The sequence below is a fragment of the Castor canadensis genome, chromosome 2 (assembly GCF_047511655.1).
Source record: "Castor canadensis chromosome 2, mCasCan1.hap1v2, whole genome shotgun sequence".
NCBI classification, from domain to species: Eukaryota; Metazoa; Chordata; class Mammalia; order Rodentia; family Castoridae; genus Castor; species Castor canadensis.
Window position 1 is genome coordinate 145,300,069 of NC_133387.1, and position 24,229 is coordinate 145,324,297.

General features: G+C 39.4%; 1 protein-coding gene and 1 pseudogene across 2 annotated transcripts in view; one reads left to right on the forward strand and one right to left on the reverse strand.

The window, feature by feature from the left end:
* The window catches only part of Prtg (protogenin), a 128,178-nt gene that overhangs the window by 42,152 nt on the left and 61,797 nt on the right, over positions 1-24,229 (reverse strand). The window contains exons 6-11 of one of the 2 annotated variants that reach the window (XM_020185901.2): positions 23,914-24,072; positions 23,159-23,318; positions 21,999-22,246; positions 19,835-19,999; positions 15,800-16,105; positions 14,700-14,888 (exon numbers count right to left, since the gene is read on the reverse strand). In XM_020185901.2, the coding sequence (XP_020041490.1) occupies positions 14,700-14,888; positions 15,800-16,105; positions 19,835-19,999; positions 21,999-22,246; positions 23,159-23,318; positions 23,914-24,072 (1,227 nt within the window). Of the gene's footprint in view, positions 1-14,699; positions 14,889-15,799; positions 16,106-19,834; positions 20,000-21,986; positions 22,247-23,158; positions 23,319-23,913; positions 24,073-24,229 lie in introns of both variants that reach the window. The other variant, XM_074066001.1, reaches the window with a different exon arrangement.
* On the forward strand, positions 15,067-15,210 carry LOC141421149 (small nucleolar RNA SNORA51; annotated as a pseudogene).

The following is a 24,229-nucleotide window of genomic DNA, read 5'->3' on the forward strand; positions in this document are numbered from 1 at the left end:
TTTGTGACTGGTGTCAACCATTTACCATGCTTACAGAATTAAAAATAGGGGAATGAAAAGTTTACCAAAGGCTTCCCTTTGTTCTTAAAGATAACATTTCAAAGTTCTAACCTATGAAATAATCAAGAGCCTGTCAATAGCTACCAACATCTTTCTAAATTTGAGGGAATTAATTTTTGGTCTTATTAAAGACCAAAAGAAAAGAAGCAGAAAACAGTAAAATCTGCTTAATAAGTAAACATCAATATATAAACAACAAAGTGCTACAGAAAATACTCAGATACTCAGATATTGTAGAAGAGACAAATAAGCTAAAGACTCAGTAGACAGCTATTCATAAATAATTATCAAATAGATCTCAGCATCATTAGACAGAAAACAATGCAAGTTTCTTTGAATGTCTAAATTTGAGGTGTCACTTGGAATCAAGTTTTAACTTTATTTTCTGTAGACAGGAAATTCATGTTTTTTGGGTTTTTTATGTTTTATATCTGAATAATCTTAATTTCCTAACGTATGAAAGAGATAAACAGTTGGTGATTCCTACTCTCCCTTGTCTTTCAATCATGCCCCTTTTCTATAAGTTTTCTATTATTTTGCTTTGCCTTAAAAAGTAACAACCAAACTAAACCAGAACAAAAACTAAGAGGGCCTGGAATGTATCTCAGTGGTACAGTGCTTGCCTAACCCAGGCAAGGCCCTGGGTTTGATCCCAGTACCATAAAAGGAATAACCAACTATTCAGATACTTCAAATGGGAATTGAATTTGATGGAGCTGGGAGGAGTGGACAGTAACTGACAGTGAGAGAGCCAGATAGAAAACTATGACCAGGGTAACCCCGACTCTACCTACCCTAATATTAGATCCTAAATCTAATTGACCTTAGACTCCAAAACTAGAAACACATCACAATTGGTATTTCACTTCATAGACTGGTAAAAAAAAAGCAAAACAAAACATAGCCTCTTAAAATAATGGAACTTCCTTATCCTGCTTATTTTCTTCATCTCCACAGGGGCCTCACTTTATTTAGGGCTCTTTTCAGGCAGGCCTGTGAAGTGGGGCTCCACAAGTACTGTAAATCTTCACTCGGTGCCAAAGGTCACAGGGTTATCTGCTGTCATCTGCCCTGTGCAGTTTTAGGGTAGACAGAGGACATTCTTTACTCTTTTTTTTTTTTTCCTTAAGCAAGAAGACAAAATGCATACATATGAATCACAGCCAGCTAATTTAGCTACTAAAAAAGTTCCTCTTCTATAGATAAACTGCTTTCTCAAGAAAACTACTAAATATCAACTTTTCAGTCACTCTTCAAAGACAAACCAGATGCAACTGACCCCCTCCCCACCACCACTGTCTGCTAGAAAACTTGCTACACAGCTGCTAAAACAGTGAACTGACTTCAAATCCACAAAAGGGGTGGCCACTTAGGCAAATACATCAATTTTGTTCTGGGGGAGGGGGAGCCTTTCCTTTATCCTTTAAAAAAAAAAAAATAGAAGAGTAGCTATGTATTGTTTTTGTCACCTATTACACCTTGTTCAATAATGAGACATGTTTTTCACACAGCATTCCATGTTTTAGAACATTTCAAAAGGTGATGACTATTCAAGATTAAGGATTTAAAAGTCCAGGGAAAATCATCAGAATTCTTTTCTCAATTATTTGGGATTGATATTTTTGGAAAGTTGATTTTTAATTTTTAAAGATGGTTTAAAAAAGGTCTAAGATTTACAGGCACATACTGGTGGCTTTTTATTCTCTTACTTTGAAATGACTTTTGTCCCCTATGCTGGGGACAGAATCTAGGGCTTGTGCATGCCAGGCAAGCTCTCTCTCACTGAGTTGCTCCCCCCAAAATAATTTTTTAAAGTATAAAATAGAGATATGTTAACATCCCATTGCCATTAATATGATTTTGACATAGTATAAAATACAGCACAAGAGACACTTCTTCTTTCAGGGAACACTGTCGTTATCACACATTGTTTGCAATCTTCTAAATTTAAGAAGGAGAAATATAAATTATGACAGTTGTGCTATGCATTCAACTGTGTATAAAGAAAATTACAAAATGGCTTTCAACTATTGAAGAATGCAAAAATATCTTCTGTGATTTGTTAGGAGATTCTGTTTCTCTCAGAATAACACCACAGTCTAAATCCCCTCTGCTTCTTATTTAAAAGCAAGCAATGAGCAAGGAGGCTAAGCCATTAGCTAAATGTAGATGGTATAGCTAGGACAGAAGTTCCCCTGGAAACCTCCATTATGACCTCCCTGTGACCTTAAAGGGTGGAAAGAAGGAAAAGCAGGACTGACCAGATTAAGGACAGTATGAGGATTAGGGCATGACCAATCAGAATGTCATAGGCATAGCCAACCAGAATGCTGCTTTATGCATACCTAATTAGCAGAGAAACTGAACGACCCCCTGGAGAAAACTGATAAAAACTTCAGACCCACTCAGGACCTCACCCTTCCCATAGGAGCTTTCATACTTTCCCTTAATAAGCTTTCCTACCTCTCCACTCACCCTTCCTTGTTCATTCTTCCGGCTTCATGAGATAAGAAGCACGAATGCCAACCCTCTCTATGGCTAAACACCTAAGCCAGAAAGACTGGGTGGAAGCTTTCGGTCCTGCACAAATCTCCTGTTACAGTAACAGAGACTGATTTATGTTTAGAACTGCACCAAACTAAGAACAAATACAAATACGATCTTACCTAGATGGAAAGAATTTCAGTTTCCAACTATTTGCCTGGGCTGGCTTCAATTCTCCTGAACTCTGCCTCCTGAGTAGCTAGGATTTCAGGTGTGAGCCACTGGCACCCAGTGCAAGATAATTTTTTAAATCCTAGCTACTAAGGAGGCTGATGGTTTGAGGCCAACCCAGACAAAAAGTTATCAAGACCCATCTCAACAACAGGTGGAGTCCTTAGAACACTGTGCAGTCTCAACTTCCAAATGCACAACAAACAATCCACCATCTCGTGTTCTAAAGTTTAAACCCATGCAGTACTAAGCTGCTACAGACCTCTCCAACTGGACAATCCAATCAAAACTGGACTCAACACCTCTCACTTCCCAAAACTTGAAAGTCCACTGCAATCAAAGTATCCACACAGAGCTCTTGACCATCGTCCTACTTCCATCCTCTGTTTATATATAGCTATCTGTCATGGAGCACTAACTACGTACCAATGACTGTGCAGAGGTGCTCATTTAACGCTCAACATCCTAGATGAACAGGAGGGGGTACACGGAGGTGAATGAACTGATTCCCTCACCCCCACAGCTTCCATGCTGCCTGGCGTGTCGAGTCCTGTGCCCTGATCCGTTGTTTTCCATCTGGATGGGTCTGACTTTTTGAGACTGTCAGATGAGTGGAACCACACAGAATGTAACCTCCTGAGGCAGGTCTCCTTCACTCAGCATCTATCACTGAGATTCATCCAGGAACTTTTGCAAATATCAACACAGCTCTCTCTTTTTTTAATTGCTGGAAGGCATCCCACGTGTATGGATGTAATTCGGTCTATTTCCCACTGAGCAACTGTAGTTTAACAGTTTTTGGCAACTATGATCAGAGCTATACATTTGTGTACATGTTTTTATGTGAATTCATGTTTTGGGTTTTCCAGGGTAAATAACTGCGATGGGATTTCTGGGTCACATGGTATGGGCATGTTTAACTTTAGGAGAAAACACTAAACTGTGCCATCTTACAATAATATGTAAGAATTTCAGATGTTCTGTATTCATGCCAGCACTTGTTATTGGCAGTTTTGGTATTTTAAAAATTAGTGCTATCTTGCTGTTTAAATCTTTAAACTTGCATTGCACTGATGACTAACACTGTCAGGCGTCTTTTCATAGACTCCTCAGCCATAATCCATGCATCCCATGGCCTCCCATAAACTCCCACGTCAAGGCCCTCCATCCAGTTGACATGTAATCAGTTAAGTCCTACTTTCCACCTGCCTCTCCCCAGTAGACTACTGTGCTAGTTTACATGCTCATCAACTTAGGTTATTTTAACAACCAACTAACTTACTGATTTCTAATCTTTAGGATTCTCTCCTTGCCTTCCCTAAATCTACTTTAATCATTACCGGTAATCTTTCTTTTTTTTTTTTTTTTTTTCTTGAAGAACAGAAATTTATTTTCTCAAAATTCTGGAAGCTACAGTCCAAGATCAAGGTTGCTTTCTTCTAAGGCCTCTGCCCTGGGCTTACAGGCGGCTGGCTTTCCACTGCCTTCATGTAGTCTTTCTTTTAATTTATTTTATTGTTTTTACATTTAGTTACATATGTATACACTATCTGGGCCACCTTCCCCCCTCACCCCCAGCTATCTTTCTTAAACAAGCCACGGCACTTCCCCATTTGGAAACTTCTAATGGCTCAGCATCGTTTATATGGCAGCTCAAAGACCACATCATTATGAGGTGCCTGGTCCTTAAACTAGAGCTACTTTTCTCTAGGACCTCAGTCTCTGTAACCTCTACCCATACACACTATGTTTCAGCCGTAACATATCAATGAGTCTTTCTGGTTTTGTACATGTTACGTGCCCCCTCCCCTTCCACATCTCTCTACCAGGCAAGCTACTCTTCACTGGACAAGAAAATTTATCTTGTGCTTTCAGAACATTCAGCCTATACCTCAATTTTGTCCATCAGTACATCTTCCCATGAACACTGATAAGTCCTCCATGCTAAACTTAAATTCTTTGGGACTTGGGGTGTGGTGCAAGTGATAGAATTTTGCCTAGCATGCACCAGGCCCTGGGTTCCATCTCCCATACCACAAAACAAAAACAAAAGCAAAACAACTTAAATACTCTGGAGGAAGGCATGCCAACTTATGTTCACACTCCTTCTGCTCAATATAGTACTGGTAATAGTGTTACATTCAATAAATATATACGAAATTTAAAAACAATTGCAAATAAAATTAAGTTAAAATCCACAACCCAGATAAACTCTAATATAATTTTATGAAACAAAATAAGGCAATCAATTGGTATAGATGACAATCTTATTTATATTAAACTTTATGTGATCACAGTGCATTACAGACATGTACAAAAAGGTCATAATGAGACCCATGAAAAATAATCAAGCTCTAAGAAAAGGCTATATTACATCTATCCTAAAATTAGAAATGCTGCTTTTCTAACTGCCTCTCCCTCTGAGGCAAAGGGATAAGCAAAGAATCACAGAAAGTCAAAACTGTATGTTGTCAGATTTGTATTTCAATTTTGAGATTAAGTTATAATATTAACTTATAATGTATTCAGCCCATTATCAGATATTTCTAAATGCAGTCCATCTTTCTTTTTTTGGTGGGACTGGGGTTTTGAACTCAGGGCTTCATGATTGCAAAGCAGGCAATCTACCACTTGAGCCACACCTCCAGTCCATTTTGCTCTAGTTATTTTGGAGATGAGGTCTTGAGAACTATTTGCCTGTGTTGGCCTTGAACCACGATCGTTGAGATCTCAGCCTCCCAAGTAGGTAGGATTGCAGGCCTGAGCCACTGGCACCCTGCTTTGTTCATCTTCTGATTGTCTGTGTCATAAGCCTAGCAGGAGCCTCAGAGAACCACAGAAAAAGCGTATGATCCTCTTTATCCCAGAAGAGTCTCATAAAACCCTGTGCTCACAGTATTCACAGAGCTCCAGAGGGCTGTGCAAACACGGCCCTGCAGCACCCAGAGCCCATCTCAAAGCTCAATGAGAGCTGCTGAGAGGGCTCAAAAATACTCTTTCTGAACATCTACCAAAGGCTCCCAGCTTCAGCCGGGGTATTTAAAAACAAGTTTACCTTATGGATTTGAGAAATGCGTCACTATTACAAGTCCTTTATTTTTTTGTTCATTCATAACACTAACTCTAAGTTGGTGGGGGTCACAGTTGCCTAAAAAGAGACACACCAAATCAAGAGTAATCAGGCTTTCTTTCTTTTTCTTTTTTTTTTTTTGTACTTGGAGGTTTTTCTTTAATAGCAGAAACTGTAAATTGTGTATACTACAGATGTTCTCATATTTAAGGTAGGTAAACAGAGGAAACAATCTTCAGAATAAAATTGTTTTTTGAGTTATTTGCTACTAGTTTTTTAAATTTTATAAAGGACCCATTAGGGAAGCATCTTAGCTGGTTGGCTGTTTTGACACTGCTTTGTTTTTGACGTTATCCCCAAAAAGATAACACATAAATAAAAAATACTTTATACTTGTATCTGGATTTATAATGTGTGAAAAATCACATCTGTCGTAACAACCCCAAAAGGTATGTTTTATTATCTCCATTTTAAAAGTGAGCAGACTACCTGGGTGCCAGTGGTACGTGCCTGTAGTCTTAGCTCCTTGGGAGGCTGAAATGTGGAGGTTTGAGACCAGCCCAAGCAAATACTTCATGAGACCCATCTCCAAAATAACCAGAGCAATATGGACTGGAAGGGTGACCTAAGTAGCAGAGTGCCTGCTTTGCAAGAATGAATCCCTGAGTTCAAATCCCAATTCCACAGAAAATAAACAAATCAATCAATCAATCAATAAAAATAAAGCAGAAGTTGAGTGACCTGATCAGAGAGGCACACAGTGCTAGAGTTCATTCCCTTTTCATAGCCAACTCATGAGCACAGTGTCCTATATTCTGTTCCTAGCATTGTTCACCTGCACATTTTTCTTTTTGAGATAAGGTCTCACTATTTAGCCCAGCCTGGGCTCAAACTCATGATCTTCTTGCCTCAGCCTTCTGAGCGCTGGAATTAAAGATGCCTGCGGTTACCTGCATTCATTTTTTCTGGCAGTACTGGGGCTTGAACTCAGGGCCTACACCTTGAGCCACTTCACCAGCTTTTTGTGATGGTTTGTTTTCAAGAGTCTCGCGAACTATTTGCTCAGGCTGGCTTCAAACTGTAAACCTCCTAATATCTGCCTCCTGAGTAGCTAGGATTACAGGCATGAGCCATCAGTGCCCAGCATGTCAGGCTTTCTTCTGGGACAGAATACTCTTAGAATTGTGATTGGAAACCTGCTAAGCGCTCATGTAAGCCAAGGGAAGGATGAAGTTTTGGAGACAATTACAGAACTGGGCTGAGAAAGACAGGCACCAACCAGATGTCTTTCCTTACATGTTGCAAGCACAGGCAGAGGTTCAGCACTTCAGGATACTTCCAGGCTACGCTGCTGATCTTGGGACCATACTGTGGGAGGTATGTACAGAGGCTACAACTGAAATTGCCAAACCTGCAGTAATACGGCCAGGTGCCTGTGATACACATTGTCAGCTAAAATTGGTTTTTATATTTCTAAGTGGTTGGAAATTTTTTTTTGTTTTTTTTTTCTGACAGTACCAACATTTGAACTCAGGGCCTCACACTTGCTAGGCAGATACTCTGCCACTTGAGCCACTCCACCAGCAGAAATTATTTTTTGGGGAGTGGGACTGGGTTTTGAACTCAGGGCTTTGTGCTTGCAAAGCAGGTGCTCTATTTCCTGAGCCACACTACCAGTTCCTTAAAAGAATACTATTTTGTGACATGTCAAAATTCTATGAAATTCATATTCTGGTGTATACAAATAAAATCATAGTAGAACAAAGCCGCCCATAGGTTTATGCATTTTCTGAGGCTGTGTCTGTGCTGCAGGTCTTGTGTTAGAGACCACGTGACTGTGATATCTGTCTGCTCGGGCTGCCCTAACAAACTGCCGTGGACTGGGTGGCTTAAACAACAGGAATGTGTTGTCTCATGAACTGGGAAGGCTGAGATCCAGGCCTGGCAGGATCCAGCTTTGGGGGAGGGCTCTCTTCCCGGCTTGCAGATGGTCACTTTCTGCTCTGATCTCACGTGGTACAGAGAGCACACTAACGTTTCTCTCTTCCCGTAAGGAAGAGAGTTAGGACCCCATCCTCAGGACCTCACTTCACCTTGGCTATCTGTCACACTGGAGGTTAGGGCTTTAACACAAGAATTTTGGAACGATGAACAATTCAGTCCATGACACCTAAAAAGCCTACAGTATTTACCCTCTGGCCCATTCCAGGAAAGTTTGCCTACCCTTTGCTTAGATCCTTGCTTCTCAGTGTGGGTAGAAATGCAAAATTTTCAGTCCCCTTCCAGACTACTTATCTGTCTCAATAAGATATATATATATGTACATATTAAATCAAGAAAATTTTGTTTCATGGGAAAATCACTTGGGAAAAATGTAAATAATGATACAATTTTTAAAATACAATCTCCATCCTTGGAGAATATTTATTTATTTATTTATTTTGTGGGGTAGGGAATGGAAACCAGGGCCTTGTGCATGTTAGGCTCTGCCACTAAGCTACATGCCAGCTCTGAGAAAACAATTTTAAAGACAACTACAACAGCTGACATTTGTTGCGAACTTATAATGCAATTTGTCAGACACTGTGCTAACTTATGTGCATATTTCATCTAATCCTTCTAATATTCTAAAATAGAGATTACTACCATTACTATTATCTGGAAGATGAGGCGAACAGCCTGGATTTAATTTGTGAAGAAGCTGTGGGATCTGAAGCCAAACCCAGACAGCAGAGATTAAACTGACTTAACAGCTATTTTTCTCTGAACTGCCAGCACCACGCAATCCCTGTGACAGAGCACTGTGAATGGGGTACTACCAGAGTGACTGATACCATTTGGACTGGCAAGAATATTCCATTAGGAGCTGATGACATAGGCTGGGAAAGATTTTTCCAATTGAAAGAAGAGACATAGAGATATATCTGTAATTTCCCCTAAGAATACCAGAAATATTTTAGAACGGCAGTGACCTTTTATTCAAGACAAAGAATTTAAGGAAAAATAACCAGGTGATGCTTTTTAACTTTTGTTCTAGTCCTTTCAGTGTCATCAATCTGCACACATTTTGTCTTCAAATAGAGGCTTTGCAGTTGGGGAAATGAAAAATTCTTTGTACTTGTTAGGCAAGTTACCACTACAGCCACACACCCAGCCCTTTTGGCTTTAGTTATTTTTGGGGTAGGGTCTCATACTATCTGGCCAGTCCTGTCTCAGACTGCAATCCTTCTACCTGTGTCTCCTAGGTAGCTGGGGTTACAGGCATGCACCACCAGCCAACCCAGCTTGTTACCCAAAAGGGGTCCTGCTTACTTTTCCCCTGGGCTGGCCTTGAGTCTGATATCTGCCTCTTGAGTAGCTGGGATTACAGGCCTCGTAACAGGATTTTTAGGAAGAAAATGCTCCATTTGTTTTGAAACGTTGCTTTCTAATTCTCTCGGTAATAAGTTCTAAAACGAGCTGAGTATCAATCATATTTGACATGTTCAGATACTGCAAAGAATAAAATATTCACATTTTGTTTCTCTGTTGGCAAAATAAGAAAAAACAGTGTGTAAATCACTAAAGTCTACAGGGAAGTTTTAATGTGTTCTGGCGTGATAACAGATTAAATACAAATTAAGGAAAGGAAACTTAAATAATTTACTAATGAAGAAATACAGTATTTTTTTTTTACATTTCTTTTGTTTTTTGTAATTTGTACTCACGCTGTCAATTTTCTGGCCTACGTAGCAGGTGATTTCCAAAATCACTCCTTTAAGAAATCTACCGACTTCAGTTACATGAATTTGTTCTATGAATCTTTGGAAGGGAAGAATGGAAGAGTGCAGTCATTGTTCAGAGGAACTATTTCTACTGAAATGTAAGTCAGCATAGGAAGAACTGAAGAGAGGCCAAAAAGGTATGTCCCCAAGATCTTGCCTGTGGTAAAGAAAAGCAAATGTGCCAATGCACTTTTTACACTCATCAGTTAAGAACAAATGCATGAGTGGAGGTATGGCTCAAGTGGTAGAGTCTAGCAAGTGCAAAGCCCTGAGTTCAAACCCCAGTACCACCAAAAAACAAAACAAAAAACCAAAAAAAGCAAAATGATGTGATAGAAACCAGAACTGCTTTATGAAGTCAAAGCCAACCTAGAAAGAATGTTCAGTGATGTTTATATTAGTTATATGTTACTTTGGAAGAAAAGAATCCTAGTGTCTGTGATGATACGTCATCTGGTGGTTAGTATCACAACACCAGATTATTTGCAATGTCTTTGCAGGCTAAGAGTCAGTGTGGAAAAACGTACTTGCAATCTTTCATGCAAAGGAGGATTTTGTTATACAAGAGTGTATCTTGGACTTCACCTTGAAGTGGCGCAGTCAGAAATCTGTGACACCACCACATCAAAGGATGTCCACCTGCCGCATGTTTGCAGAGGTTCTCTGAGCATCACTTAAGGCCCCTGTGTGAGATGGATGAGGGAACTCACGCTGAAGACTCTGCTCACCTAAAAACATGACTTACATGTCCATAAACCATGATTCTAATTCCTCCAAACGAAGCTATCATTCTGGAGATGTTCAGTGCGTTTTCTCCGAGTGGTCTTTCATATGCCTCAAAATCTCCTGCCGCCACTAAAGAAAAGGTCGCAAAGGAATCTGTGTATCAATTGCTTCACCAGTAGGATGTAACCACAGAAGCAAAGTGACAGACAACAGCTAGAAGTCTGACTTAATTTTAGCGTGCTTCCTTCTAAACTGGCTATGAGATTTTATAATTAATGACCAACCAGGGACTGTTTCTTTTTGCTAGGAGCTCCAACTTTGGATTTCTAAACACACAAACAAAAAACTGTGAATGATGAAGGTGTGCAAGTATCTCACATTGACTTTGAATATGACTGATTTTAAATATCTTGCATCTTCGTAACTGGTGCTGCACCTCATTCTCCTAAGATACTTGCTGTGAAATTAAGCAAAATAGCATAAGCTCTTTAGCAAAATTCAGACAATCAAAGCTTTTAGCAAAACTGTTAGACAAGTTTCTGACAATCACCTTAGGAAAACAGTCTCTTTGCAATTAGAAACTAATTTCAGAATTTAAAGTCAATTTCCAAAATAGATTAAAAAAAGAAACAATTTTTTTCTATTATTGGAGAACGTAAGTGTGTTATTAATTTTGCTTCAGTTTACTGTGTGATAAATATAACAGGTTATCTTGTAACTGAACAATGAAAGGATTGAGAAAAAAATACCTAAATGAAAATCATTATTATAAAGATGCAAAATCCTGACACACACACCTCAGACACCACTTAGAACAAATCACATGAGCACATTAAATCACAAGACTAGTGCTTGTTTCTATACCCCAAAACTTCTACTTAAAATCAAGCTATATTCCAAAGTCAAATTTAAAGTAGCAACGTCAAAATATTTCCACTGCTCTGCCAATATTTATATTATCCTATTAGAAACACATGAATCTCCTTAAGTACTTTAAGGAACAAAATACTCTAAAATAACTTTCATAACTAACTAAATTTAGTGAATCAGGTATTTGGAAGAGTATTAGACAAATGAGCCAGTTAAATATCTTTTCGTTTAATTTCTTGTCTTAAGCACAGACTACATCTGTCACATCTTTTTATGTCATACTATGATGCCTCACTTAGAAAGATATTAAAATATGCTTGTTAAATTAATTGAAAGGTACAAAGTCATCTGCCTTTTTCTTTCTTTTAGAAACAAAGAACTGTGTGTATTTCCAAGGAGACTGTGTCTCAATAACATACTTTTTAAATTGAAAACTTAATTAGCAGAAGTGGAAATCAAAGGATGTGTATAAGGGCATTAGAAAGGGGATTAGTATGAAAATGAAATTTTGAGACATCAGTTTGTTACTCAAAATTGACACTGAATCAGCAAACAGAGCGTTTAAATTTCATTTCCAAGGCCCACTTAGTCAATCTCGCTCTAGTTAGAACATGTTTAGTGTGCAGAAGCTGAGAGAGAGCAGTATTCACCACAGGGGACACAGATAGGATTCCCTTAACCTACTGCCCTCTAGACACACCACTCTCTGTTAAACAGGCAGCACTGCCAGATGCTCTTGCTAAAAATGGTCACAGATGGTCAGCTGTCCAGCTAACAGAACACACTGCCCTCCCAGTATCCAAAAGGGAGAGCTGTGAACACATCCTGTGCTAAGCCTGGCCAGGCCCCAACACTGACATTCTAGAAAAGGAGGGCTAAGACCCTAGGGATCTCGGGATTAACAGGCACCTTTAAGGTGATCTAGTCAACAGCTAGACAGTGCTGGGCCCGGCCCTTCAGGCTGAGACAGCACTCAGGGGGCAGAACCTGCTGTCTAATGAGGAAGTCTACAGCTGCACCGACGCCACCATCACCTTGAACCGCCAAGTAGCCCAGCCCCTCAGACCAGTTCCAGAGTCAGGAAACACGGAGCTATTTAATAGACATGGCATGCCAACTGTAACAAAATAACTCCCCAGCTTGTGCATTTAAAAAGTGATTTTAAATGGACCTACCTCAAATAAAATACACAATGTATGTTATGACATGAAAATAAAGGCAGTGGTACATGTAATTTAATTTTAAAACACTGGAGGAAATTAAAGGTTTAGAGTTTTGAAAGCTGATTATTATCTAGAGACTATAAAAAGGAATAAAAATCAATTGGTCTTCCTCCCTCTCTTGCCTCTTTACACACACACACACACACACACACACACACACTCACACACGTCTATCTACATGCACTTGTAGAAAATTCAAAAGTTTAGGGCTGGCAGAGTGGCTCAAGTGGTAGAGCACCTGCCTAGCAAGTGTGTGAGGCCCTGAGTTCAAGCACCAGTCCTACCAAAAAAAAAAAAAAATTTTTTTTCAAAAATTTAAAGAACCACTTTTATTTTTCATGCTGATTATAGAAATAAAACCAATAACAATGTAGTGATAACAAAATTATGAAGTGTATACAGGACCATGTTTTTTAAAATTCCACTGCAGCTAGATTCACAGCATAATGAAGCTTTAGAACTTAAGATGTTTATCAAACAACACTTTTAGCTTTTAATAAAATATCTCTAAATTTTTCACAGAGTCTTATTTTGTTTTTTTCCCAATATATTATTCACCTCCTTAGAATAAGCTACCTGTAACGAGTGCTCAAGAAGAGTGTTCTCGGAACTCTCTTCTGAGAGTATTTTTTTGTATCTTCTACAAATTTATGTTTCCTTGACAGTGAGGAAAAACAGCAGTACTGAGTTTGAGCTGTGAGTTTTCATCAACTATTGTCCCAGTCCTAATAGCTCCTGGGTTCTGACATCAGGAGAGGCACAAAGAAAGGGAGTGTGAAGCTACAGGCAGAGAGAAGCACTGTTGGCTTTGGGAACAGTAAGGTGACATCATCTCAGTATCAACTGACTGAGGAAGGTCGACCTGGAACATATGTAACTGCTCATAATTTATAAAGCTGTGTGACAGAAATCGATAGCAAATTTACTTACCCAATGCAGATGAAATTAAAACCCAAATAATAAGATTAGAAGCCAAATACCATCTGGAAAACTATGGCAAGGAATCGTGGGATGGATTTCTATGTCCCTGCATCTGAAAACAGGTTCCCATCAGTGCACCCCATGATGCAGGGACTCAAGACTACTTCTGCTCTGACAAGGCCAGGGAAGGAAATGGTCAAACCCAAAGTGGGATGCTGTGCCTCTTCTCTTCCCTCACCTTTAAAGGGCAGCATAAAAGGAAAAACTGGAGTACTTCATAGAATCGTAATAGGTATAAAAACATTGTAATAGGGACAGAAAATGCCACAACAAATCAGGAAGTGTCTGAGTGGCAGTATGAAAAAAAATCTACTCATAGTCAATGAACTGCTGAGTATACATTTGACACCTTGATGAGGGGTATCTGTTCATACTCATGAATTCATTTAAAATTTTTTTTTCATTTTTCTTTTATTATTCATATGTGCATACAAGGCTTGGTTCATTTCTCCCCCCTGCCCCCAACCCCTCCCTTACCACCCACTCCGCCCCCTCCCTCTCCCCCCCCCAATACATGTTTTCATCATGAAACTTTTTCAACACTGCAAAGGCAGGAAGAACAGGGAGTAAAACTGCTTTTCAGAAGACAGAGGAAGCTAAACACTGAGGTAGGTGCTTTTTTTGTCCAGTGTTCTTGGGTTGGAGCCAAATCAAGCAAATACTCACTGTGACATGTACCATATAATTTGTATGAATTATTCGGCCTATACAGCATGCTCAGACAAATTCTACATTAAATTCAATGACTGAGAACTGTTTGATTATTTGAAATCCCCATTCTACATTCCTATCCTGCACACCATAAGATTCTGGAGGAATCACATAAAAGGCCTGACTCACTGGGGTTAGAGCAGAGACTAGCTCCACCAAGCCGCTCAGAAGATGGCTGGAGCCCTTCAGGGGCTGTGGTGTGGTGACCCTGGGAGGGAGAGGCAGATGTAAGGGCCTTGGTGAGGACTCACTCAGCAGAGGCCTGTGGGAGCCCTCTGTGAACACAGAGAGGGACGAGAGGCTTCTACATCTAATATATCCACAATAATCAATCAGGGTCTTCCTCTACTAGAAGTGAACTCAAGAAAGAACAGCTGATTCTCAGAGCTGCAAGAAAGACAGAAAGACAGCATGGCTACCTGACACCTGCCCGCTTAAGATGTACCACATACATAGTGACATAGTAAAATCAAGTTTTCTTTGCAGCATCAAGTCAGTTCTCCTGCCTTAGCCCCAATTTTTTCCTAACTGGCAAGAGGGGAACAATAAAAAAAAAAAGCCCAGTGCCCACTCGCTCACCCAAGCCGCTGAGTGTGTGGAGAAGGTCGTTAGTGTCTAAGAAAATAGGTCCGTGCTCCTGCTGCCCTTCCTCTTTGTAGAACAGCTTGTAGCCCTGAATGGCCGCAGGGTCCTCAGCATCCTGCTGCCATTTCACAGAAATGGTGGTGCAGTTCAGAGGCTCCAAATGCAGTTCTGGAGACTTAGGGGCTGGAAAAATTCACCAGAAAATGTAGGCTACATAGACCATAATTCACAGGAAGACAAAGAATAATACAGACCTCCTGGCTTTAAGCCAATAATTACAAAACAGTTCAAGTCCAATTACTACACTTCAACATACAAAATTTCACAGTGATACTAAACTTTGACACAGAATTAAGGTACTGCCCTCCTGTTGCTGACCACAGGCTGAGTTCTTACACTGACTGTATAAAAGAGGAGGGAAAGTAAACCTGCCCTCTACACAGCCCACACCCCATATTCGGTGCAGGTCCTATGCCTGGTCTGGATTATGAATGGGGAGACATGGTATGGAAGGAATAAAAAAGAATATACTACCTAAAAGACTAAAATACATAAATAATTATAAAATAATATTGATACAAGGATTTGTATGTAATTTTTTCAGAAAGACAATAAATATTTTCTAATTTTGACCATCTAATATTCCTCTGTGGTAGAGAGAACAGGCGTTATTATCAATCAAATAACAGTAACAAAACTGGTCATGTTACATTCCTCACGAGTTAAAGAGAAGGGCCTGTAAGTTCCTAGTATTAGGTTTTTATCCTTTGAATCGATGACTTAAAAAAGTATGGTCATTATATTAATTAGGTCTCTGGTAATAGACCACTTCTGATAATTCAGTTTGGCTACAGCTTATCTGTTCATGAAGAGTTTGTTAAGCTAGCTGATAGTATAACCAACAGTCTTACCCACAATGATCTCTACGTGGAAGGGGATTACTAAATAAAAGGTTTACTTTTTTTTCAGTTAAGTCTATGACCCATGGAAGATTTTTGTTTATAAAAATTAAAAATATAAATATGACTAAGAGAGGAACAGTTCAACTGAAAAGTGAAAACGCTGTTTTTCTTCCTGCCTAGTGCCTGGGTTACCTTTCACACTGGCAGCTCTGGGCGTCTTATGTGACGTCCACACCGATGACTCTCCCAGCCCCACGCGGGTGGCAGCAGCAATCCGGACGAGGTAGACACTATCAGGCTTCAGGCCTTCCAGAAGGTGCTCGTGCGCGGTCCCCGGGAGCTCCAGGACTTGGATGGTGTTCTCAGTACTTAGGCGGAAGGACAAGCGATACAACAAGACTTGGCCCCGCCGGTACTTGGCTGGGATCGGAAGCCAGGAGATGAGAATGTCGGTGGGACTTCGGCTTGTCAAACTGATTTCAGGAGGTCTCAGGGGAACTACTCATAAGAGAAAACGCATTTGTTTATCAACATTTGGAGCCAAGTGGCTACAGCACAACAAAGGTTATTGAAGTCTCTTAAAAGCAATGCATAACATGGTAAGAGATACTTTTACCTCTAGCAGAGGTAAAATGAGTAAAATGAGGCAGTGATGCAGAGAATAAGCCAGAAAAAATACAGAAAAAGGTTATCAAGAGCATGGAAGCAAAGAAAATAAGGCTTCCATCACTTTGGGTTTCTTTTCCTTTGGTGGTACCGGGGTTTGAACTCAGGGCCTTGGGCTTGCTACACAGGGGCTCTATCACTTGAGCCACGCCTCCAGCCCTTATTGTTTTAGCTATTTTTTCAACAGTCTCATTTTTATGGCTGGGGTTAGCCTGGACTGCAATCTTGTTTATGCTTCCCATGTAACCAGGACACAGGCACAGGCTACCACACACAGTTTATATTGGCTGGGATGGGAGTCTCATGAACTTTTTGCCTAAGCTGGCTTCAAACCACAACACTCCTGGTCTCCACTCATCTCCAGAGTAGCTAGGATTGTAAGTGTGAGCCACCACCACATGTGGCTTTTTATCACTTTTGTTGTGGTTGTTAGGCTGCTGTTTGGGATGAACGTGAGAGCACTTAGCATTCATATTAAAAATGAGACGACTTCTCAAATAATTCTACCAAAATGCTTTTGAAGCAAGGGAGCATGAATTATCCAAAGTGGGGAAGCATCGAACTCTAGGATTATAACCTGAAAAATAATTTTTTGAAGTGCAAGAGTCATATCCTAAAACTAATGTGAAGTTTGTATTTCTAATTATAACATGGTATTTAATAGGAAAAGTTTCCCTCCAATAATTTGGATAAAACTGGAATTCCAGGAAAATGAGTAAAATGAGGCAGTATAATAGTTAAAACTTGGGTTCTTAACTGTGTTTGAATCTTTGCTCTGTGTGATCTTGGCAAATTAACTTCTCTGTGTCTAGGTTTCTTCATATACAAAATGGAGGTAAGAATAGCTCCTTCTGTGCTTTTTCCTGTTTTGGTTAATGGCAACCATCTGTTCAGCCTTCCTGTCATCCTTGACTCCTCCACACACTCTTCACTTTCACTCCTGTGGCTGTCCCACTTCCCTGCTGCTCTTGGTACATGCTACCATCACTCACTAGCCTGTACTGTTGGAACACACTAACAGCTTTCCCTCCTCTGCTCTACCATCTATTTCCAACATTCTAGCCTGTTGAAATGCAAGTCGGACACTCCTTGTCCAAACGATTCTCCTTCACTCAAAGGAAAAGCCACAGTCCTCATTACAGCTTCATGCAAAGCCCTATCTAGCCATGTAGCTGGCTGCCCATCACTCTCTTGTGTCACCTCCGCCTGCTTTTCCCACTCTGGCCAAGCTTGAGCAGAACTCTTGTAACTCCATCTCCTCTGCCCAGTGCTCCTGTCTATCACCGGCCTGGCCAACACCCTTATTTCCAATTCCTCGCTCATCAAGTCCTCCCTGCTGCTGTGTTGGTGACTGTCTAAGGTCTCAAATTCCTCTACCATTTCTGTCCTACTTCCTTGCGTATTTCGTGCTCTTTCTCTAACACAGTATATAATTTACTGTTCATCTGGTTTATTGTTCCTGGGCACCCCTCTCCCACTAGAAAATTATCTCCATGAGATTAGGGACAAATTTTCTTGTGTTTTGCTCACACTAAATACTGAGTAACATATAGCAAATACTCAATGAATATTTGTTGAATGAAAGAAAGAGCAGGTGGAAAATTTTAAAAATCCATTTAAAAGCTTCTTAGTCCTTTATACATATGAACCATTGATTCTCACAGAAACTCATTGCAGGAAGCACCATTTGCACTACCACTTTACAGTTAAGGGAACTAAGGTACAGAGAGGATAAAGACCTTGTGTGACCAGACCCAGACAGAACAGACAAAACCCACAACTGTCCTCCACACTGTGGCCTCTGTGTATGCCTACCTCCCCCGCCACAGAGTTAGGTAGGGATGGATAAGAGAATAGAACAGGAAGGTAGGATGTACTCCTTCAGCATTACTAGATCTGTGACACACTGCCGTGCAGCCTAAGAGACCCACCCAGCTCAGACTGAAAGCTGTGGGCTTAAGAAATGGGGAGAAACTGGTGAAGAAATTTGAAAAGCAGTATCAGAAGGACTCAGTGCTGTCCAAAAAAAAAAACAAAAAGAAGGAAACGGTTAAAGGAGAATTTAATGTAACTGGAGGGCCACACCTCAACAGGTAGCTTGCTGTGGTTAGAGTCATTTTCTTCAAGAATGTAGAGGAAGAACATACCCCACTCATTTCCCTGCCCCCTACCCAAACTGGCCCATGTTTCACCTTAGACAAACATAACAGAGGTTGTTAAATGTAATGTGACAACTGTATACAGATGTCATATATACCGTGGCTCATTCTAAAACAAAAGACCTCTTTTTTTTTTTAAGACCATCTGTGTAGCCCAGGCTGGCCTTGAACTCAAGACCCTCCTGCTTCTGCCTCCTGAATTCTGGGGTTCCAGCTGTGCACCACTACACCTGTTGTAAAGTAGAACCCACTTAAATGAAAACTAAAATTTGGAATTCAGCATCCAGATGAGTGAAACTTTTGTCATTTGGTCCAACTCTGAATTTATAAACATCTAAGTAAGTGGTCTTTAAAGATCTAAGATGTGGGACCAAATGAACAAAAAGCAGACTTGGGAATTACTTATATAAAGATGTTTTGAAAACTAAGAGCAGATTATTCCCTGACAATGAGAAAACATCAATGAAGGGAGAAAAGTGCAATTAAGCGTATGTTAAATAATTACCTTTCACACTACAGGGTACAAAACTCCGCCCTCTACAGCCCCTGGAAAGAGAGCCTTTCTCTCTCTCCACAGGGAGGGCCAGTGCTCTGAGACTACCTTGATGGATGGAATTTCCCCACGTTATCACAGTGGATGGGGACCTGCTCTTCCTCAAAAGAACTGTAACTTGATGGTCAAGGAACAAACTGACCAAGTAATGTAAGCAGGTAAAAATAAACTAGGTACTGTTTGATTATCTAAGGATTTTTGTAACTGACAGACACAAAGTTTCATAAATGCCCAGTTTCAGAAGACCAATCCCTATAACCATCCCTCAATGAGCGACATTCACTATATTAGCCATGCCTAAAAAAAATCTACATTTTGTTCTGTTTGATTTGAAAAAACTGCAGCATATTTATAATTTCACTAGGGAACATAACAGTATAAAAAAATTACTAAAATTTTTCTTATGAATTATAAATAGAAATGTTCTCCATCTTCATGTTGCTGGCAAAAAGCAAGTCAGATTTGAAATGGCAAACTAGCCTGCTGTTAAACTTATCTGGGGTTTTTTTAGCCATAAAGATTATTTTCTCTCACTTAAAACATACTTTTAGAACTAGAGGCATGCATGATTCAAGCTGTCGAGTGCCTGTCTCACAAATAAGAAGCCCTGAGTTTAAAACCCAGTACCCGTGGGGGCAATTTAACCAATGTACAATGTGAGCCTATTCAGAATTGTCACAATGGATCCCCTCTAAACAAATATACCCTAATTAAAAAAAAATTTCAAAAAAACTTCCCAGTACCAACCAAAAAAGTAAAAGCAAACAATATTAAATATATAAAATATATTAAAAATAAATTAAATTCTGATTAAATATATAAAACTTTTAGTTAATCATGCTCCCTCACCATCCTCAAGAGTATTCTGGATCACGTGGTCGGACATCTGGCTGGCTCCCATTGGCATGTATGCCACAATGTAGAAAGTATAATTGCTGGCAGGTTCTAAGTCATCAATAATATAATGAGTTGTGTCATTTCCCAGGACTACTTGATATTCTTCATTATTTAAACCTAAATTAAAGAATCCACATTTAAAAGTTATGATTACTCAAAACAAAATTAGCCGACCATTTTCTGTCAGCATAAAAAATACTGGTTCTTAGTTCTCATATTTCTTATCTTTAATGACCATCTGTACAAAACCCCCTTGTGAACAGAAAGGTCTTTTTATTTTCTAAAAGAGATCAAGTAATTTGTCTTGCTACCAATTACTACTCTGAATTTCTCCAGAATAAATCCAACTGCAAAGAATTAATCTCTCAACTTCATTTGCCACCTAGTAAAAACATACAGCACAGACAATGTACGGTGGTAAACAACAGAGCTTCACACAACAGAAGAGTAACTTGTAACAATGTAAATTTTACTTGTGTAAGTTAGCGGTTTCTTTATGCTTTCAAACATAAATAGAGGGACAGTAGGGAATGCAAAGACTATTCTTTATAAAAACAAACCAAACCAAAATTTGTCCTGTAAAAGATCTCATTTTGCCCCTAGAGATTCTTATTAAATTTGCCTGACACAAGTTCTCCTTTTATTTATACTGAAAGCAAAGGAACTGGGAGGCATAGAATGTGCTTCAAAATACTTTGTCCCACAGTGAGCTTTTATTTTTTTAAAAAAAGAAAAAAAAAATCCTCAGCAATTCTTAATAAAATATGCATGGCAAGGTACAGAAGAGGACTTGTCTTTGTGGGGCTGAATTCCTACAGAGCGGAGAGCCCTGGCAGCTACTGTGCTCTGCTAACAATTCCCAGTAAATGCAAGTCAACTTCATCAGAACTCTCTAAGACCGAGTCCCCTCTCCCCACACCGCATTTATAAACAAAACAGAAGGCAAATTCCAGTATTAAGTTTTCCCACATTTCTGGATTAACTTGATAGCATTTTAATTAGACAAGATTACAGGCATTTCACAACAGGCTGGCTAATGGCTCGTTAATTAGGAGCTGCATAGTACGATTTCTGACCTACCAAACAAGGTCCTTGAGTTCGAATTAAAAAGCCTTGTTCTTTTTCTGAATAGACCACTGAGCACACACAGAGACTCTAATGAGTCCACCATAATAGCAAATAAGAGTGGTCCCCACCTTAACCAGCACTCCTTTTCACTTTCCTAAATCACTGGAAAGAGAATTAACATACTCCACCTTGCCCAGTTATCAGACTTCCATTCTTCTTGCTGCCATGACCCCGATTTACATTCAAAATATTCCTTTTCAAAGCACCACTTCAAAGTGCAAAAAAAATAAAATAACAGCTACAACAAAACACCTGTCTCTATGGACCATTTTAACATTACCATCCTTTCGTGTTTGAATTCGTTTTTAATATATATAGCTGTGTGTGGACAGAAGTAAAATTTGTAAACCTCTACCATGTAAGTTGCTTTTCATTTTCTTTTCTTCTAAGATTTTGGCCAAACGTAAGATACCGGAGTGGGGGGCGGGAAGTGTGTGTGGAAATGATACCAAAAATGAAACCAGTAATTCTAAATAAGAATTTTAAGAGATTTGATATTGATTTTTATAGTAAAAGAAATATTAGTAAAGTGTCTTGCTCAATGTTCAGAGTGCCACGATTTCAGAAAACATTCAAAATGTACAGAATTAAGAATATGAAGAATCCCCTTAAAAACATGCTATAGAATCTGTAAATTTACTATGTTATTTTATTCAATAGTCACACACTGTTCCTATGTAACTGAATACTTAATTGGTGTTAACTTTAGGGAATTTACACCCTGTCTGGCACAAAACTCCTAAGTACAAAATAGTTTGCAGCAGAGACACTGCATTCACTGGTACTTGTTTCTATACAGAAAAGTCTTAAACTACACTAACATGTACAAAGTATGGAACCACAGAAAACTCAGAAAAAAATGGGTCATCCATTATGTTATTAAAGAGATAACTGCTATGGGATTTCACAAATATTTTGTGGGCTCCATAAGACAGTTCACTCCTGATGGCCAGTGGGAGGCACGTAAGGAACACACCTGAGCTCTTACCTTCCGCTTTCATGTAGTGCACAGAGTAGGCAATGACCTTGTCTGAGTTGTACAGTGGCCTCTCCCAGGCTAAAAGGATGGCTGAGCTCGACATGGTTTCAGCGTGCACATTACAGGGAGCACTAGGTCTGTCTTCTGACATGACGACGGTCAGTCTGGCTCTCGACAGAATAGATCCTTGGCTGTTCTCAGCCATGCACTGATAAATAGCATCATCTTCAGGAATGATCTGATTAATTACCAATTTACTGAGGAAAGAACACATCTGTTTATACCCATGAAAAATTCCAAGAATGATGTAATGATAAAGTTCAGTGGTTGCTGAGTGCACTTTTATCTCAAATGACAAGAGCTTGAGAACAAAAACTTGTATCGTCAGCCCTAATTAAAAATACCCTGTATTACTGAAAATCACTCTTATTTGTTTTCTGAGACTTCATAAGTATTTATGGTACCAAAATCCTTTTTGTTTTGTTTTTTAAATAGGGTCTCACTATGCAGCACAGACTGGCCTGTAATTCACCATCTAGCTCAGGTTGTCCTTGAACTCCCCCCCTTTCCTGCCTCTGCCTCCCAAGACCACAGGCATGCACCACCACATCTGGCCAAATTCTCTTTGCTTCAGGTGGCAACTTAATTTCCTTTTTAAAATTTGACCTTTATTCAGAAAGTACATTACAATGTATACAAAATGCAGGTCAACAAAAATTTTTAAAGGCTTGTTCAACAAAAATGAGAACTGATAAGAATATGTATATTTTTTCTTAATATATATATTAAGAAAACTGAATTCTTAAAGTCATTAATTTGAACACTTTGGAGGAATTCTTAAGAGAATAAATTATATCCTTCTAATTTTTTCACCTGGAGGAAGGAACTGAGACCCCAAAGAGTTAATGCTTACTTCCCAGGACCAGAAAGAAGGCCTGGGAAATTGTCCAGCATTCATTTTATTGTATCTACCACTTCCACGATCCAGGTGTAAAATACAAAAGGCTCTATGGCATGCTAGTGCTATGAATCTTAAGTTAATTTCTTACTTAAATTTGTTTTTAACTATCAAAATTATTTAGGTATTTGATATTATTATAACCATTTCACATAAAATCTAATGAAGTCATTACATCTTGCATGAAATAGTAGCAAAATGACATACCCACCTGTTGTACATTTTAATTCTCCCATTTGAATGTATCTTCCTTCCATTTTTTAACCAGGACATTTTGGGCGAGGGGATTCCTTCTGCCTGACATACAAATCGGGCAGTGCCAGCCCGAGGTCTGGTTAAGCTTTCCGGCCATTCAACAAATGAAGGAGGAGCTATTTTTTAAAGAAAAAAAGTTTTGTGGTCACAAAAGGAATAACAGAGTCAAGAAAGAATATAGTAAATGAAACCAGCCACATGAGGAACAGCTTCTCAGGGGAAACTGTTTGATTTTCTAAGCCGCCTGCCCATGTCTCCCGTCCATGCAGGTGACTTATCTCTGCATTGCTTAACTTCTGTCCACCTCCCCTACTGAGATGTTTATATGATCTCACCACAAGTGTGCATACCCACAGCCCTGGTGACTAAGCCCCATACAGGGCCACTTGTGAATTCATACAGAAGGTCGCTAGATTACAATTTCAGACTGTTGAATGGGTATAGATATGTGTGTAGATGAGAAGAAAGAGAAGCTTAAATAAAAAGGGACATAATGTACTGGTGCAAACAGGATGGTGACTACAGCTATAATTTAACAAGAAATTCAATTTTCTCCTAAAAACTGACTATTGGATTACACAATACTTATTGTCAACACTCATTACTAATGCTACAAAACTTAGGAAAGGTAGAAATAAGTGATGAATGAGACAAAAATGGCAAACATGAAAACGTGAGATTCTCCTGATTACAGAATAGAAGAGAACATACCTAACACAGTTAAAGTTGCCATGGCAACTGTAAAGTTGCGGGTGCCTGGTGTAGTGGCCCTGCAAACATACACTCCGGCGTGCTGCAGTTTGACGTCAGATATCATGAGATTACCATTCCCAAGTACCCGTGTATTAAAGACATCAATGGACTTGTGATCTGCTCCAAAGAGAATACTTCAGTTCAAACAATGTACATACAACCTGAAATTATGTCAAAAGACTCCTATTCAAGTGCCCAATCACAAAAAGAGCTTCAACGCATGGAAAAATGCCAAAAAGAAGTTGTTCATTAGCAATTGTCAAATGTGAGTTTT